Raw genomic sequence first — 16,300 nt, 5'->3', positions numbered from 1 at the left:
TTTTAATGTGTCTAGCTCAAGGTTATAATAGTTTTGGATTTGACATCGTTTAGTTTAGTTTAGTTTCACTATTGACTTGTCTCATAATAGGCTCTAGTGAGCAGAAGGAACTGATAAAAAACAGACTCTGTAATCTGACTGTAGGAAGTAACGCTACGGTAAAGAACCTTGGGGTTATTATTGATTCTGATTTGAACTTCAATGCACACATTAAGCAGGCTACCAGGACGGCCTTCTTTCATCTGAGAAACATAGCACGAATTAGAGCCTGCTTAGAGATACAAAGACGTTGATCCATGCTTTTGTTTTCTCTAGACTCGATTACTGCAATGCCCTTTTCTCTGGTCTGCCAAAGAAAACAACGGACAGGCTACAACTTGTGCAAAACGCAGCAGCCAGGATTTTAACAAGAACTAAAATGGGAGAGCATATTACCCAATTCTAGCCTCATTACACTGGCTGCTCGAGGTGCCTAAAAAGATGGCGACCAAGAAATATGGTGAGGCTGCTTTCTGCTTTTACGGCCCAACGGCCTGGAATAAACTTCCGCTTCAGCTTGGACAGGCTCCCTCGGTAGATATTTTTAAAGCACAGCTCAAGACTCACCTTTTCACTATTGCTTTTAATTGAGTGTTCTTATTCATGTACTCACCGGTTTTATGCTCCATGCTATTGTTTTACTGTCCTATTGCACCGCTTGATTTGCTGCCGGTTTTATGCCATTTGCCAATTTGTGGTAATTGCCTCAATGTTTTTTTGTTTCCGTTTGTTTGCTGATGTATATGTGTGTATATTTTATATGATTGTATTTTATATGTTTGTTCTCTGCCTTGTTAAGCATTTCTGGCATGAAAGGTGCTATAAATAAAGTTTATTATTATTATTTATTATTATTTTTGAGGGCCTATGTCCAGCTTTTAGTGTGTGTGTAAACACAAACTTTGTCCTAACACAAACATTAAATGCCATTGACAATGAATGGACAATTTTGAGTGTTTGTGTAAACACAAACATTGAAGACGAAGGTGGCGTGAGGACGCAAATTCTGATTGGCCGGAATGAGATGATGTATGATAATGTACGTACGATCATGAGAACGATGGCTTCCATTTTAGCATTGCAAGTTTTCAGGAATAGAAAGCCTGCAGTTTCTATTAGCTTGTGGACTGGTGGACTGGTTTCTGAAGTGCCCACAGCCCTCCTAAAAAAATGGTGTTATTTTATCATAATCATTAGTGAGGAATCAATTATATGAACATAGGTTGAAAGTTTGACAAAAACGAAAACTAAGGGCATTTTGTCTATAGCATTTCAGTTAGTTTGAATTAGTTTTGTAAACACACAATACGGTTTCAGTTAGTTATTCTTGTAACGTTTTTATTTTATTTTTAATTTGTTTTGAGTGGTGCAACCACTCCAAGGAACAGCAATGTCCGTGTTAACCTATGTGTTAACCTATGTGACTATGAGTACCAGTAGGGGCAAAAGTGGTGCTGTTGTGCCAGAAACAGAGAGAGAGATATAGTGCTGCACTGTCTCTCTTGCTAATGAGAGAGAGAGAGAGAGAGAGAGAGAGAGGGGGGGGGGGGGGGGGGGGGGGGGTACAGGGGGAGAGGGGAGTTGCACCACTCAGTTCACACAGGTGTGATTTTTAGTTAGTTTTAGTTAACTATAATAACCTTGGTCTAGCTGAAGCAAAGCACAGGGAGTTTGGCACCTTGGCTGCCATGGAACATAGCTGCAGTATCCTCTCCTCACCAAAACACCTCTTCAGGCCTCAATTACAGAATTACAACCACGCCTCAACTAACTTAAACTGTATTTTGTGCTTACAAAACAAACTAAAACTAACTAAAATGATAGACAAAATGCCCTTAGTTTTTGCCAATGTATTTATAAGCTTAATCTGTAACTGAATATATATTTTTAAATGCTATATTTTCTTGAGTTTTTATTACACAATACTTACTCTGGCCCTTTTCAATCCTGCACCTGACTTATTTGTCAGGTGCAGGGTTGAAAAGTGCAGACAAAAAACTAATAAAAACTAAACTAAAACTAAGTTGCTGTCACAAAAATAAAAACTACTAACTACTAACTAAAAAAAGGTCAAAACTAACTAAAACTAAACTATAATGAAAAAGTATGCCCCTTGAATCTACAAATCATCCAGAGATATTTGAAAATGAGGTTCCTATAACAAATGAAATGACAACATTTGAATGGTCATCTCAAGAATCAGTTGTTTTATTTGAGTGTTTATTTAAACCCTGTGTATAGAAACAGATATTCAGGACTTTTACATCTAAAACGACGAGCTTGCTTTTCATCATCCAGCATGATGATGATGCCCATGGACATCTAGTGGTATTGCCTGCCCAGAGCTGAGACCACAACCTTCAAGAACTTCTGCCAGGCAGCCTGCATTTCCATTGTGAATGCGGCGCCCATCCTGGCGGCGACGGTGATGGAGAGAACGTCAGAAAACAGCTGTGTGGCAGAGAAAATATACTGTTAGATTACCGAGTTGGAGGTGAACGTTCTTAAATACTGTACACTCCTGAACACATTAACCCATTTTGACCTGAGATCAGATTCTAAAATTGTCTTCTAAATCCTGACATGTTTTCTGAAAAAGCTATGTTTCTATGTCAGTCATTCTTCGATTTTTCAAAAATAGCAGACCTACAAGTTCATAGCGCGCCACTCGGTGGCGCGCTATGAGCTTGTAGATCTGCTATTTTTCAATAGCTATATTATAACATAATGCTAACACCAAAAGGGGTTCCCGCCCAAAATGGATAAGTCCCATGGTCCATGTTCTCCTTTCTGCTCATTTGTCTAGGTATTATTTGTTTCATATTTCACTTCAATTCCATTGGATTTATGTGTTCTATTAGTGTGTATTATTGGTTGGAAAAGTGCTAGATAAAAAGTTATTAAGCATTTAGGCCCCAGTGGGACTACATTTTCACTTCATTTTCACTTAGTAATGGCATGACCCAAATTGGGTTGCCAGGTTGAAAATGCTTAATAGTAGTAGTAGTTGTAGTAGTAGCATAATACACATTACCCTGAAGTTGTCGGGATCGATGTGAAGCTTCTCGGAGTGCATAATGCTCAACTCGGCGTATGTCTCCTTGATGTTGTCCATGTTCTTCAGAGCCTTGTCCAGACCGTGCACGATCTTGATGCCATGGGCTGCGATCATCGGGTTTGTCGTGATGGCGTCTGCGTTGTACAAGTTACCAAAATTACCAAAGTACCGCTGGGTCCAGGGGTAGACGACCAGACACCTGGGGAAATAAATGTCATATTGATAGAGTAAGTTGTACTGTTGGGAGGGAAAAATCGGAATAATCTTTTTAAACATTTCATTATATATATATATATATATATATATATATATGTTTATAAGTTATATATATATATATATATATAATATATATATATATATATTTGCTGTCTTTAATTGCATATAAGGACATTTCAAAGGAGATGAACATTATATACCTGGACAGAGCCGCGGGTCCCACTTCTTCATAGTTCAGAGTGGAGAAGACTTTTGCAATTAGGGCACGCTCATCATCTGTCCACTCAACCATGTTTGCTTCTTGAGGATTTCTTTCAGTCTAAGAAAAACTGTCCAATCTAGGGCCCTTCTGCTCTTTAAATACTTGAAATAGCCTCCACCCATAAACAAATTAGGCTAGTTGTGATAGGTTGGAGATGACACGTCTCTGATAAGCCGCAGCTTTTCTAGTAGTTTCTGAATGATTGGATTTTGAGTCTACACCCACCACAGTACAGCACTGGTCTGCTTATCTAAATGATTTGACAGGACTGGTCATCGGGTTATTGTTATAGTACAGGGGTTCCAAAATCATTTCATGCTGACCTCCCTGTAGGTACATTTGTCCCAGGACCCTATGCAATAAAAAAAGTCAAAGTTAAGATTAACATAGTTCTGGGCCATGGCTCAGTGGTCCAGGCACCTTGGCTGGTAACCCAGTCTGGCAGTGTGCCGCGGGTTCGACTCCCGATCCCGACGGCCTTTACTGCATGTCTTCCCCCCCACCTCTCTCCCCATTTCCTGTCAGCCTACTGTCTGTCCCTCCATAAAAAATATAAAAAAATAAAGGCGAAAGCCACAAAAAAAAACATTTAAAAAAAAAAAAGATTAACATAGTTTGTCAATGACGTATCCCTCTCAGTCTTCAAACATACTAATGAGCAAATGAAACAAACATGGGAGCTTTTTTTTTTTTTCTTTTTTTTTAACAATAATTTACAATTTTCTGTAAAAAAAAGTTAGTTACAAAAGGTTCTCACAAATGGTACACTGAATTATATTTAAATTAAATTAAACATAGCTTGCTTTAAAATTGTGCCATGCATAAACAATATTCGCTCAAAATGTATCCATTTTTATTGGGCATCCTGCGACCCACTTGTACTGGTTTGACAGTTTTGGTAATCATGTCATCCAATGTCATTGAAGGAAAGAAAACTAATAGGGATGCACCGAAAGGGAAATTATTGGCCGAAACCGAATACCGAATATAGGAAACAGTTGGCCGAAAACCGAACACCGAATATCCGAATATGATTAATATTATATATCTTTTTTCCTACCATTGCTGTCATGGCCGTACCTTAAAGCTACCTGATTTATGGCAAAATACATGATTATGGCAAAACTTTACTTAAATAATAATCACTATTATGGGTCCATAATACATTTATTCAGCACTTTTGAATGCATTTTGCATACACTATTCTGTGATATATTTTTGGCCTATTCGGGCCGAAACCGAATAGGCCGAAAATGCATTTTCGGCCATTTTCTGCCGAATATTTTCTGTGGCCGAATATTCGGTGCATCCCTAAAAACTATCCTACCTCTATAGAATATTTGCACTGCAGATGATTTCTTCAGTCCTATTATTCACAAGTAAAAGGCAGAAGTGCATTCTGTTTTCTTTAAATATTATCCTATGGGAAATTAACCTGCAGTGTGTGGCAGTGAATGTATTCAGAAAGGTCTATGTTTTTGGCATACAAGTCTCACAGTTTCCCCCACACAATATTATCTATAAGAACACACACTACAGTGTTATCTCAAGTGGCATATTGTATGTGCCACCCCTGCCCACAAAAGCCCAGATAATTGTAGGTCAATATAAAGGAAGGAGAGGGGACAATTTATGTTGTGTTTGGATATATAGCCCAATAAACTTTATTTTTAACTTCCTGTTTACCGTCTATATCTTTGGCAGCACCACTGAATAATATTTACTTAAATAATGCTAAATAAACCTTAGAAAAATGGAAAAGTTTTATAGTACCTCAAACTCTGGCCCTGTTCTGGCTGCCCTGCCCGTGTCATTGCCCAGTTGTGACTTCTCTTGCTCACCTCCTCCCTTCTCTGTATGGCCTTGATTGAGGCCATACTTGTAATTGGACTTGGAAGTGTATTTAAGGAACGTTCTGTCATGAGTTAGGTTAAAGCAATGAGCCACGAGAGGTCTCAGGTTACCGGGTATTTTACAATGGCTGGGATGCGTAGGCAGAAACCGACGCGCAGCGGAGGGTCTTCTACCCTCCCAGCCATTGTAAAATACCCGGTCAAGCTGGGGCCTCGAGTGGCTTATTGCTTTTCTAAAACGGTTACAAACATATAGCAATATTAACCTAATAAAACTATTAAATTCACAAAAGTAGCTACGCTTTGCGCCACCAGAGCGAGCCACATCACTTCCTTGTTTTGCTCGGCAAGTAGGCTATGTGACGGGAGAATAGCGCTTGATGTCTTTACTCATATGAGTCGGGCGGTGCTTAGACGCCCGCACGGCATGTGTTTGTAAGGTAATCAAGCGCTCCCCTTCCCCAGTACAGCTACAAAGATGCGGAATCAGCTGGGAATGATATAAAGTGATTGAAGGTGTGGGTTATCGGTGAAATTTACAAAGGTCAGGTGACGGTAACCAGCCAATCAGAATCAAGTATTGGGACTAACTGTTTTAGAATGTTGTATTATTGTTTGCTGTTCGTTTGCTGCACCTACTCGGGTTTCTGTTCATCAGTAAATCAGAAATGGATGCTGTGGAAAGTGGTTGGAAATAATGTAAAATGTACATAATTGTATCATGCATGGTACATCATTATCGAATCGGTCTCAAAATAATCCATATTATCACAGATATTGATGACGCAATAATAATGTGACCGCCAATGGCTTTGTACTCGCAGAGCAGCCAGTCTGCCTGTCTCTGTCTCTTTAAGAGCATCAGCTGTTAGTGTTATCTATGTACATTCACCAGCAAAACAAAAAGTTTATTAAAAATATAATAATGAAATATATCGGTATTGGAATAGTTATTGGCCATTATGACCCTACAAATAATCGGAGATCGGACATAATTGTAATATTGTGAGTAATAAATACCCTTTTTGTGCAGTTTTCAAATAGTTTTTGACACAGAGTAAAATGTTTTATGGTTTTTCTTTTTTTCTCCTGTATGCACTTTTTCAGCCACGTCCTGCTTCACGCTCATGAAGTAAAACACATTCACCCCTAGTACAAACCAGCTGCCCAGTAAAACACATTCACCCCTAGTACAAACCAGCTGCCCAGTAAAACACATTCACCCCTAGTACAAACCAGCTGCCCAGTAAAACACATTCACCCCTAGTACAAACCAGCTGCCCAGTAAAACACATTCACCCCTAGTACAAACCAGCTGCCCAGTAAAACACATTCACCCCTAGTACAAACCAGCTGCCCAGTACAAACTCATACTCAAACTCATAGTACGTCTCATACTCTTGGCTCAGAATAGCTACTTCTATCATGAAGTTATTAAGATAAAACAGGTCTGGTTTCATTGATATGACTTGGGTGTGCTCAGAGGCAGGAATCAAGGGGCAATGAGATGTTGGCTCTCTCTTCTCTCTCTCTCTGGGCTTTGGACAGGGCCCCTGCCCAGGCCCCATATATGGAGCTGGCCTGGGCTTTGGACGGGGCCCCTGCCCAGGCCCCATATATGGAGCTGGCCTGACATCACAAATAGGTTTTGACATCTGCATAGACTCAATTTTTGGGCATGCCTTACAAAGAATTCCATATATGGGCATACAAGGGACACAGACAGATGGGTGGAACGGGTACTCTGACACGGGTACAACGGGTATTGCATAGCCGGGTGGAGCATGGATCTTCAACTTCCATTGTTACCGACTCAGTGCTCTACAGCCGGGCACCGGTCTAGTTATGCTAATGACGTGTATATGTGCATGTAATTGTCCTCTCAATTAAAACCATGGTGGCTTGGACGTGTATACACGTCTTTAGGTCCTTTTTAATGATATAAAACGGGATTGCTGAAATCCATTTTCGTTGCTCAGAGCTCCCAGACATGTTTTGCACATGCACGCAGCCATTCACTTCAAGGGCCGACAAAACTTGCTATTCTCTCTAAATCTACGTAACGGTGCTCTCCACGGTTTTGATCAGAACACCGATGTTCTGTCCTAATATTAATTATTAACGCTTCTAAAGAGAGATCAGACTTATTAGCGCGAGGTACTCATGGAACATTATACCTCCTGGTTTTGGGGAGAAATGGAAGGCGGGGCTTTTCAGAGTAAAATCTGCCCATCTGCTTGGCACTCTAGCGCCTTTATTCTGAAAAGTTACCTGGTAAAAGTAGTGTTAACTCCTCACCAAAACAAATCTGCAGCCCTTCATTACAGAACATCCGCATGGTTGGATGTACAAAATCACAAATTCATTTCTGTGTGTATTTTCAAATGGTGTAAATTCAAATTTACCCTATAGACAACCACTGACATAGAAACACAGCTTTTTCAGAAAACTGTCAGGATATAGAAGACATTTTTAGAATCTGATCTCAGGTCAGAATGGGTTAAAGGTTTTGGAACGACTGCTCTATACATAGTGAAAACAGACCTGAATTGCAACTGTACTTGACTTGGTTGCATTAATAGCAGATCTACATGCTCACTATGTGCACCGTGACCCTCTAGACATAGTGAAACGGACCTGAATTGCAACTGTACTTGACTTGGTTGCATTAATAGCAGATCTACATGCTCACTATGTGCACCGTGACCCTCTAGACATAGTGAAACAGACCTGAATTACAACTGTACTTGGTGCGACAATACATGCTCTATATGCTCACTATGTTCATTGTGAGCTTGTAGATCGGCTATCATACGTGAATGTTCCCCCCCTGGGACTCAAGTGTTTTAGAAGGAGGGAGAAGGGTGGAGGAGAGTCTTGTGCTAATACTTATACTAATACTTAATAAATTATCATCAGAGGGTCATTTCTGGTATTAAACTTAGAGGGCTTTTCTAGACTATTTACAAATTACAGAGAGGTGCGCTTTTTAATAATTACTAGACATGTCATTGTTTGTTTCTATTATGTTTAATTTGTATTATTTTTCTTTAAACACGGATTACTAATTTATTAAGCATTAAAAACCATTACTTTTTTCAGAGTTGTGGTCAAACCTTTTTATTGTTTCTCAACAGTTAAAAAAACTATTAACAATAATAATAACTGTAACTGTATTAATGCATAATCTACAAAAAAATTACAAAGCAAGCACTAGGAACAAATGCACACACACACACACACACACACACACACACACACACACACACACACACACACACACACACACACACACACACACACACACACACACACACACACACACACACACACACACACACACACACACACACACACACACACACACACACACACACACACACACACACAAATGACTCGCCAAAGTGATCCTCAATATCAAGTGCCACCAGTGTTATCTACAGCAGCATATGCCCCCCCCTCCCTGTCAACAGGAGTCCAAATTACGCACGTATTGATTAACAGAGGGGAGGAGAGAAGCATGAGGGGCGCCAACTTGGCAGAACTTGCAGCCCTCCAGGTCCAATACGTCATACACAAACTAGTGGTTACGTAAGACTTGATTCAATTATTGAATCAAGTCTTACGTAACCACTAGTTTGTGTTACGTACCTACTACCCACTCATGGCTTAACCCATTTTGACCTGAGATCAGATTCTAAAAATGTCTTCTACATCCTGACAGTTTTCTGAAAAAGCTATGTTTCTCTGTCAGTCGTTCTTCGATTTTTCAAAAATAGCAGACCTACAAGCTCGTAGCGCGCCACTCGGTGGCGCGCTATGAGCTTGTAGATCTGCTATTTTTCAATAGCTAAAGCATAACATAATGCTAACACCAAAATGGGTTAATGTCTGCCCAAGACACAAGCTCTCTGAGGGGCTATGGTCGGAGACAACATTAGGCTACCAGAGTACCGTCCAGATGTCAGGGATGGCTGGATGTACAAAGGGGAAAACAGGCTGAAGCAAGGAGAGGCAGGAGATGGCTGAAAATAGACCAATGAATGTTATTGTGATATATTGTATGTTATATTGAATTATGCTGTTGAAACCTTATGCAAGTTCTATGGATCCATGGATGGATGTGAAAGGAATGATTGGAATACTTGTTAGATGATGATCCAGACACAAACTTTCCCTTAATTCCTTAAACACCTGAACAGAATTTAAACCCCAAAGGTAAACATAAAACCGTTCCCTTAAAAAGGGAGTTAAGCAGGTGGTTCACACACACACACACACACACACACACACACACACACACACACACACACACACACACACACACACACACACACACACACACACACACACACACACACACACACACACACACACACACACACACACACACACACACACACACACACACACACTATATTCATGTATTCATATGGGAGACTGCAGAGATAGGGAAAGACAGAATGAGAACATGGGGAGATGACTTGCATGTCAGGGCTCTCATTAAAGACGATCAATGTTCCACAATGCTGATTAAATCATTTATATTTTGGAGTACTTCTGAACCCATTGTCGTTTTACAAAATGCTTGTGTGGGGAGGGGAGGGAAGGGGAGGAGAGGAGAAGGCACATCAGATTGCCAGAACCATCAGTTCTCCTACACAAAATTCTATGAAGTATTTAGTAACCAGCTACATGAGTGGTGAGTGGGTGGAGGGATAGATAGATAGACAGATGAGCTACAGTAGGCTTTTTCCAATTGACCATATTCACACAGCACCCGGTTTTGCCCTTACAGTATAGTATCCTTATAGATAAGCAAAATCATCGGCATGTGAATATGGCTAATTTTGTCATTTCATTTTTCTTCAATTTTTTTCTTTTTTTTCTTCCATAGTTATTTCTTCAGGGTTTGTCAACCTGCTGTCTCCATTTTGAGCAAATCATTCATTATAGGTGAAAAGTTACAAACATTTTAAAAACAGATAAAAAGTACAAGGAAGTAACTTTTTGCATCATCGGAGTGAAAAAGACAGGAGGAGAGAGAGGAAGGCGAGAACAAAGGGTGATATGCTTTGGAAAATGGCAGTAAATTCAAGTGCACTCTGAGTCGTGGTCCGTGGACTACACATTCACTCTGAGCCGTGGTCCGTGGACTACACATTCACATGAGAGAATGAAGTGAGACAAAACCGAGTGAGAGAGAGATAGAATGCGGATGCATGTGAGAAATAGTGAAAGATAGAGAGAGCATTTAAAAGGAAAGCGCAAGAGCATGGATGCCAGGGCCGGATTTAGCCAGCCCCACTCAGGTGGGCAGACAGAATTGTAAGGGGGGGGGCGACTCCGCCGGCGCGGGTGGGGTGTCAAACCCACATTGGGTGGGCAGGACACCCCTGCCCCCCCCTAGAACCGGCACTGATGGATGCCCTTTCTTATCTGTGGAAAAATGTGCACGCACGCACGCACGCACGCACGCACGCACGCACGCACGCACGCACGCACGCACGCACGCACGCACGCACGCACGCACGCACGCGCGTGCGTGCGTCCTTTTAGATAAAAGGCCAATGATAATTCAGGCTGGGACATGAGACAGGCTATCAGATGACATGGTATCACTGAGAGAGCCTGCTGCAATCATCACGATCATACCATCATAGGCTGAACGAACACAATGACATTCATTTATTTCTACAATTCATCTATCTATATATAGCACACCTCTCTTCTCTTTAGGCCATGTACAGTAGTGTGTGACGTGCGTACATGCGAGAAAGAGAAAGAGAGAGGGGGTAGAGAGAGAAAAGGGAGAGAGATTAGATAAGATTAGATAAAGTATGAGAAGGAGATAAAGGAGAAGGAGATGAGAAATTGAAAAAGGTTACAGAATGGAAGACAGAGAGCGAGAAAGAGAGCTCTATTCCAAAAGGTCAGACTTCTAAAGTCTATATTGCTACAAAACAGACTCTTCAAACGGGGTCATATTTTCATCAGGGTCAGTTCATCGGTCAGTTTGACCTTTGTCTTTGGGCTACATAAATAATTCAATATAAGTCAATAAGACACAATATAACACAATAACATTGGCTGGTCTATTGAGACATCTGGATGGCACTCTGGTAATATTGTCTCCTTAACCCACTATTGAAAAATAGCAGACCTACAAGCTCGTAGCGCGCCACTCGGTGGCACGCTATGAGCTTGTAGATCTGCTATTTTTTGAAAAATAGTGAAAATGCGGCACAAATCGTTGAAAATTGAACATTTATTCTTTCAGAAGACGTTTTTTTATTTCGACGTCAGGCCTAAATGAGTCAACCTCTCAGAGAGCTTGTGTCTTGGGCAGACATTAAGCCCTAAGTGGGTACTAGTGGTTCCTAAGACTTGATTAATAGAATAGGCTGGGGAATTGGCTTTACTAAATTGGGACTTGAAGGGGAGAAAATGTTTTTCTTTTGTCTTGAAGGGGCATGTTTTGCACAATAACAGTCTTTTCATTATGTCTGCCCACGATCTCTGATTCATACAGTAGGCTACGTTTGTTTACCTCAGTCACTGATACTAAAATCTGATATTTTATTTTTATTCTTTCTATGAACCTGTGACTTGACACCCATACTGTTATAAAACGGAAATAAAAAGATTTTGAAAAGAAAGAAATTGGACCAGAATAGGAGGGCTGCATCTTCTGCCAAATTGGTGCCTCTCGTTCTTTTCTCCACCCTTCTCTTAATCAAGAAGTGCGTATGCAATTTTGACAGGGAGGGACGGAGGGCATATGCTGCTGGAGATAACACTTTATATTAGTGATCGCAAGTTACAAGGCATTTACTGTATATAAGCTATGAATGAATTATTAGCTCATCATAAACTAATAATATAAAAAAAAAAGATATATACTGTATTTAAATGAACTAATGCAAGTCAATGTATACCATACCAAAATATGTATAAATATTTTAAGAATACATAAACTATACAAACTATACTATACGTAAGTTATGACCCTTTTTTTAACAATTTTTTTTACAGATGATTTGTGTTATCATTTGAAAATGTGTTATAATTTATAAATTAGTTATACTACTAGTAAAACCTATAGTGTACAATATTTATCATGTACTGCTATTTTAAACCAATCCCTTTCACCCAGGACTGCTCGTTTCAAGTCCATATAATCATTCCCATCGCCAAACAGCAGAAGGCGACCAGCCTCATTGACTGGCAGCCCATAGCTGTCACTTCTACAGCATATAGCCAGAGCCCCAGCAAGTGTTTTGAGGAACTGGTTAATCCATTTTGGGCAGGAACCCCTTTTGGTGTTAGCATTATGTTATGCTTTAGCTATTGAAAAACAGCAGATCTACAAGCTCATAGCGCGCCACCGAGTGGCGCGCTACGAGCTTGTAGGTCTGCTATTTTTGAAAAGTTGTGAAAATGTGGCACAAATTTTTTAATATATATTTCAGAGCGAACATTTTAAACTAAAATATTGGCTTCTGGGGGGGTCCCTGGAAGTACGTATTTTGAGATGGGGGTCCATGGCCCAATAGAGATAATTCTGGGGGTCCTTGACATGAAAAAGGTTGAGCACCACTGACATAGAAACATGTTTTTTCAGAAACATTTTTAATCGATCTCAGTCCAAAATGGGTTAACGCACTAATGCTTTCCACTACAGCAGTGGATCGCAAACATTTTCATGTCAAGGACCCCCAAAATGACACTCATTTATAGCCCACGGACTCCATTTGGAAATGATATGCCAAGGACCCCCATAAGAGAAGAGTTTTGCTCTAGTAGTGAGTGATATTCAACCATTTTCATTTCAATGGCCCCGGTTTGACCTCAACTATAGGCTACAGTCCCCTATTGAATGGCATTTCTATCTCGGAGACGCCAATTTTTTATTGTAAAATCAATGTTAATTTAACTCTGAGAAGTGTACAAATGGAACCAAATGGACCCGTTAGCGTCCATTTGGTTCCATTTGTACACTCTCAGAGTTACAGACCCATAAGGGTCCATTTGGTTCCAAACTATCATTTAGCTGGGGACCCCCTGGAACTGCCTGGGGGTCCCCGGACCCCACTTTGGGAACCACTGCTTTACAGTGCCCTATACTTCGACCTCGATGTCGTGCCAATAAGAGTAGCACAGAGGACACCATCAGCCACGCTCTCTCACCCCTGCAGGGAGGAACACCTACTGTACAGTATGTGAGAAAGCTGTTCATGGATACAATAGCATAGTGCACTCCAGGCAGAGACCTGGGACTGTATGGGTCCTGGACTTTCTGACGGACCGCCCCCAGGTGGTGAGAGTGGGTGACTGCACCTCCTCTCCATTGACTCTCAGCATGCACGGAGGCGCCACAGCCTAGGGCTGTGTTCTAATCCCACTTCCGTATTCCCTTCCCTCTATAGAGCGTCGCAGTCCCACCCCCCACCCTGGACCAGGAAATGATTCTCCGTTCATTTTCCTCATAGACATTTCATAAAGTATTTATTTAAAGACGTTTACGCCGCGGACAAAGCCAACTCGAGTCGTGACAACTCATGACAACAAACACAATTTTTGGGGCCGAAATAATTATTAGAAAGAAGAAAAAAACGGCAGGTTACAACACTTGTTTTGTTGTTTTTCTTCTTTGTAATTATTTGTTTGGTCCAAAATATTGTTTGTGTTGTCATGAGTTGTCACGACTCGAGTTGGCTTTGTCCGCGGCGTAACCGCCTTTAAATAAATACTTTTTGAAATGTCTATGGGAAAAATGCATTGGGATTCATTTCCTGGTCCATGGTAGGAGGCGGGACTGCGACGCTCTATACCGACTTATGTACAACTGTGTGGCATCATGAACTTCAAACACCATTGTGACGTTTTGCAGATGACATAAAGTGTCACAAAGTGGTGGGGTTGCTCACTGTCTGGTGGCCATGAGGCGGCGTATAGAGAAAGTGACCAACCTGGAGCAGACAACTGCTTCTCACCGCGTGGCCTCCTAGACCACGGAGGTCATTGTGGACTACAGGGAGGGGAGGAACCATCAACAACCTGTACAGTGTACACCCTATTGCCATCAGGGAAGAGGTGCAGCAGAGGTTTAACCCATTTAGACCCGAGTTCAAAACGTTCGCTCTGAAAGAATATAGATTTGCGCCACATTTTTACGATTTTTCAAAAATAGCAGACCTACAAGCTCGTAGCGCGCCACTCGGTGGCGCGCGATGAGCTTGTAGATCTGCTATTTTTCAATAGCTAAATTACAACATAATGTTTAAAACACCAAAAGGGGTTCCCGCGCAAAATGGGTTAAATTAGCTAAAGTAATTCACCTGTAGTAACGGCTGGTGTATTATTGTCTTATCTATGTATTAGGGCATTGCAGTGGTTTCTGGTTCCACTGAAAAATCAGCCATTCATTTTTCCCATAGAGATTTATTTTCTTAAATAGAGAAAATATTGATATCAATGTTTAAGCCTAGAATCAAGCCATCCAGGATTCGGGTGAATCATGACCATAAAACCATTCTGATTCTGTGAGAAAAAAAAAGAAAAGAAAACCGCTTAACAAAGGGTATTTGTTAAATGTACTATATCATATAATTAAACATTATGGTCATGAATCACCAGGATCCAGTGGGATGAGCAAATTGTGTATTTTTCCCTTTTAATCACTTAAACCCTATATAAACTCAGCACAAAACGTTCAGAAACTTAAATTTGGTCCATAATTTCTCCACTTTAATTCATCCAATTGATATTGTATTTTATATCATTTTAATCATTGATTAGTCACCTTTATAAACAACAAGGTACAGCTTGTAAGGACCGCAGGCGTTGGTGGAATGAGCAACACTGCTAAACGTGTGGGTATCGCCTCCAAAACATTTGCCAAAATGGCGAATGGTTGGTATTCACCCTTGCTTTGAGTTGCTTTAGTGAATTGAATGATTGCACTCCCCCACAGCAATAAAGACAAAAACAACACATATTGGCCATTTTTACATTATATCAATTTTGTTAGGGAACTCTGTAGCATCTGGAAGATCCATACACAGCCACAACAGCTTTGCATGTATCGCTCATTCTACGAATGCCTGGTCCTTGTTGTTGTAAGCTGTACCTCGTTGTAAATGTGACTAATCACTGATTAAAATGATATAAAATACAGTACCAATAGGTATTATTAAAGTGGAGAAATAACGGACCAAAGTTAACTTTCCAAACTTTTTGTGCTGAGTTTAGTGCGACTGGGGTATCCCAGGGATCTATACTTGGCTCCCACCTTTTCCCCTATACACCAAATCTCTTTGCTAAAATAGCTGTCACGATGCATTATGAGCTTGTAGATCTGCTACTTCCCTTTTATTACATGGCATGCCCAGAGTAGGCATGCTAGGGTGTGTGTTGTTAAAGAGAAGAGTTTCCAATGAGTTTCCAAGTGGCAGCGGTGGCCGAACGGATTGCGGAGCGGTCTTGATACCGGAAGGTCGCCAGTTCGAATCAGCAGTCCGACACGTTAAAATTACCACCGCTGATGTGCTCTTGAACAAGGCATTGAACCACTACGATGAAATGTTCTATGAGCAGGGCCTGGCTGGAAACAAGTTCTTGAGCTTAGCCCAGATACCCTGGGTAAATATAGTAATCATTTCATTTCATTTCAAGGAAACACAGAAACACATACCTCACTTGCAAGTGAGTCAGTAGGATGCAACAGCAGTGACAACACAGAAATGTGTGTGGAGAGTGGAATTAATTGGCATATAAAGTGAGTAAAAAAAGAATTGCTACTCTAAAATGTAAGGCCAAAAAATAAAACACATTCCTCACACAGGCTCAGATGCAGGCACCAAACTCACT

The 16,300-nt window shown here is 40.7% G+C and overlaps 2 protein-coding genes across 6 annotated transcripts in view; both read right to left on the bottom strand.

Moving 5' to 3' along the window:
* pemt (phosphatidylethanolamine N-methyltransferase) overlaps nucleotides 1-16,300 on the bottom strand; it is an 86,520-nt gene that overhangs the window by 59,163 nt on the left and 11,057 nt on the right. The gene's annotated exons all lie outside the window — the stretch shown is intronic.
* LOC306915495 (hemoglobin subunit beta-like) lies at nucleotides 2,224-3,669 on the bottom strand. Its single transcript, XM_079492842.1, has 3 exons — nucleotides 3,514-3,669; nucleotides 3,074-3,296; nucleotides 2,224-2,490 (listed from the first exon to the last, which is right to left on the bottom strand). Exons 1-3 carry the CDS (start codon nucleotides 3,603-3,605, stop codon nucleotides 2,362-2,364), a joined length of 444 nt encoding a protein of 147 aa, XP_079348968.1. The 5' UTR covers nucleotides 3,606-3,669; the 3' UTR covers nucleotides 2,224-2,361.

This window comes from Electrona antarctica (genome assembly GCF_951216825.1).
Source record: "Electrona antarctica genome assembly, chromosome: 22".
In the NCBI taxonomy this organism is placed as follows: Eukaryota; Metazoa; Chordata; class Actinopteri; order Myctophiformes; family Myctophidae; genus Electrona; species Electrona antarctica.
Note: the sequence above shows the minus strand (reverse complement) of the source record. Positions and strands in the feature narration are given on the sequence as shown.

What these genes read in the sequence shown, in the direction of transcription:
- LOC306915495 (XM_079492842.1), bottom strand. Translation starts at nt 3,605, where the DNA reads ATGGTTGAGTGGACAGATGATGAGCGTGCCCTAATTGCAAAAGTCTTC. An exon ending in GGACCCGCGGCTCTGTCCAG is followed by an intron (nt 3,297 to 3,513) that starts GTATATAATGTT and finishes TTATTTCCCCAG; the next exon opens with GTGTCTGGTCGTCTACCCCT. An exon ending in TCGATCCCGACAACTTCAGG is followed by an intron (nt 2,491 to 3,073) that starts GTAATGTGTATT and finishes TCTGCCACACAG; the next exon opens with CTGTTTTCTGACGTTCTCTC.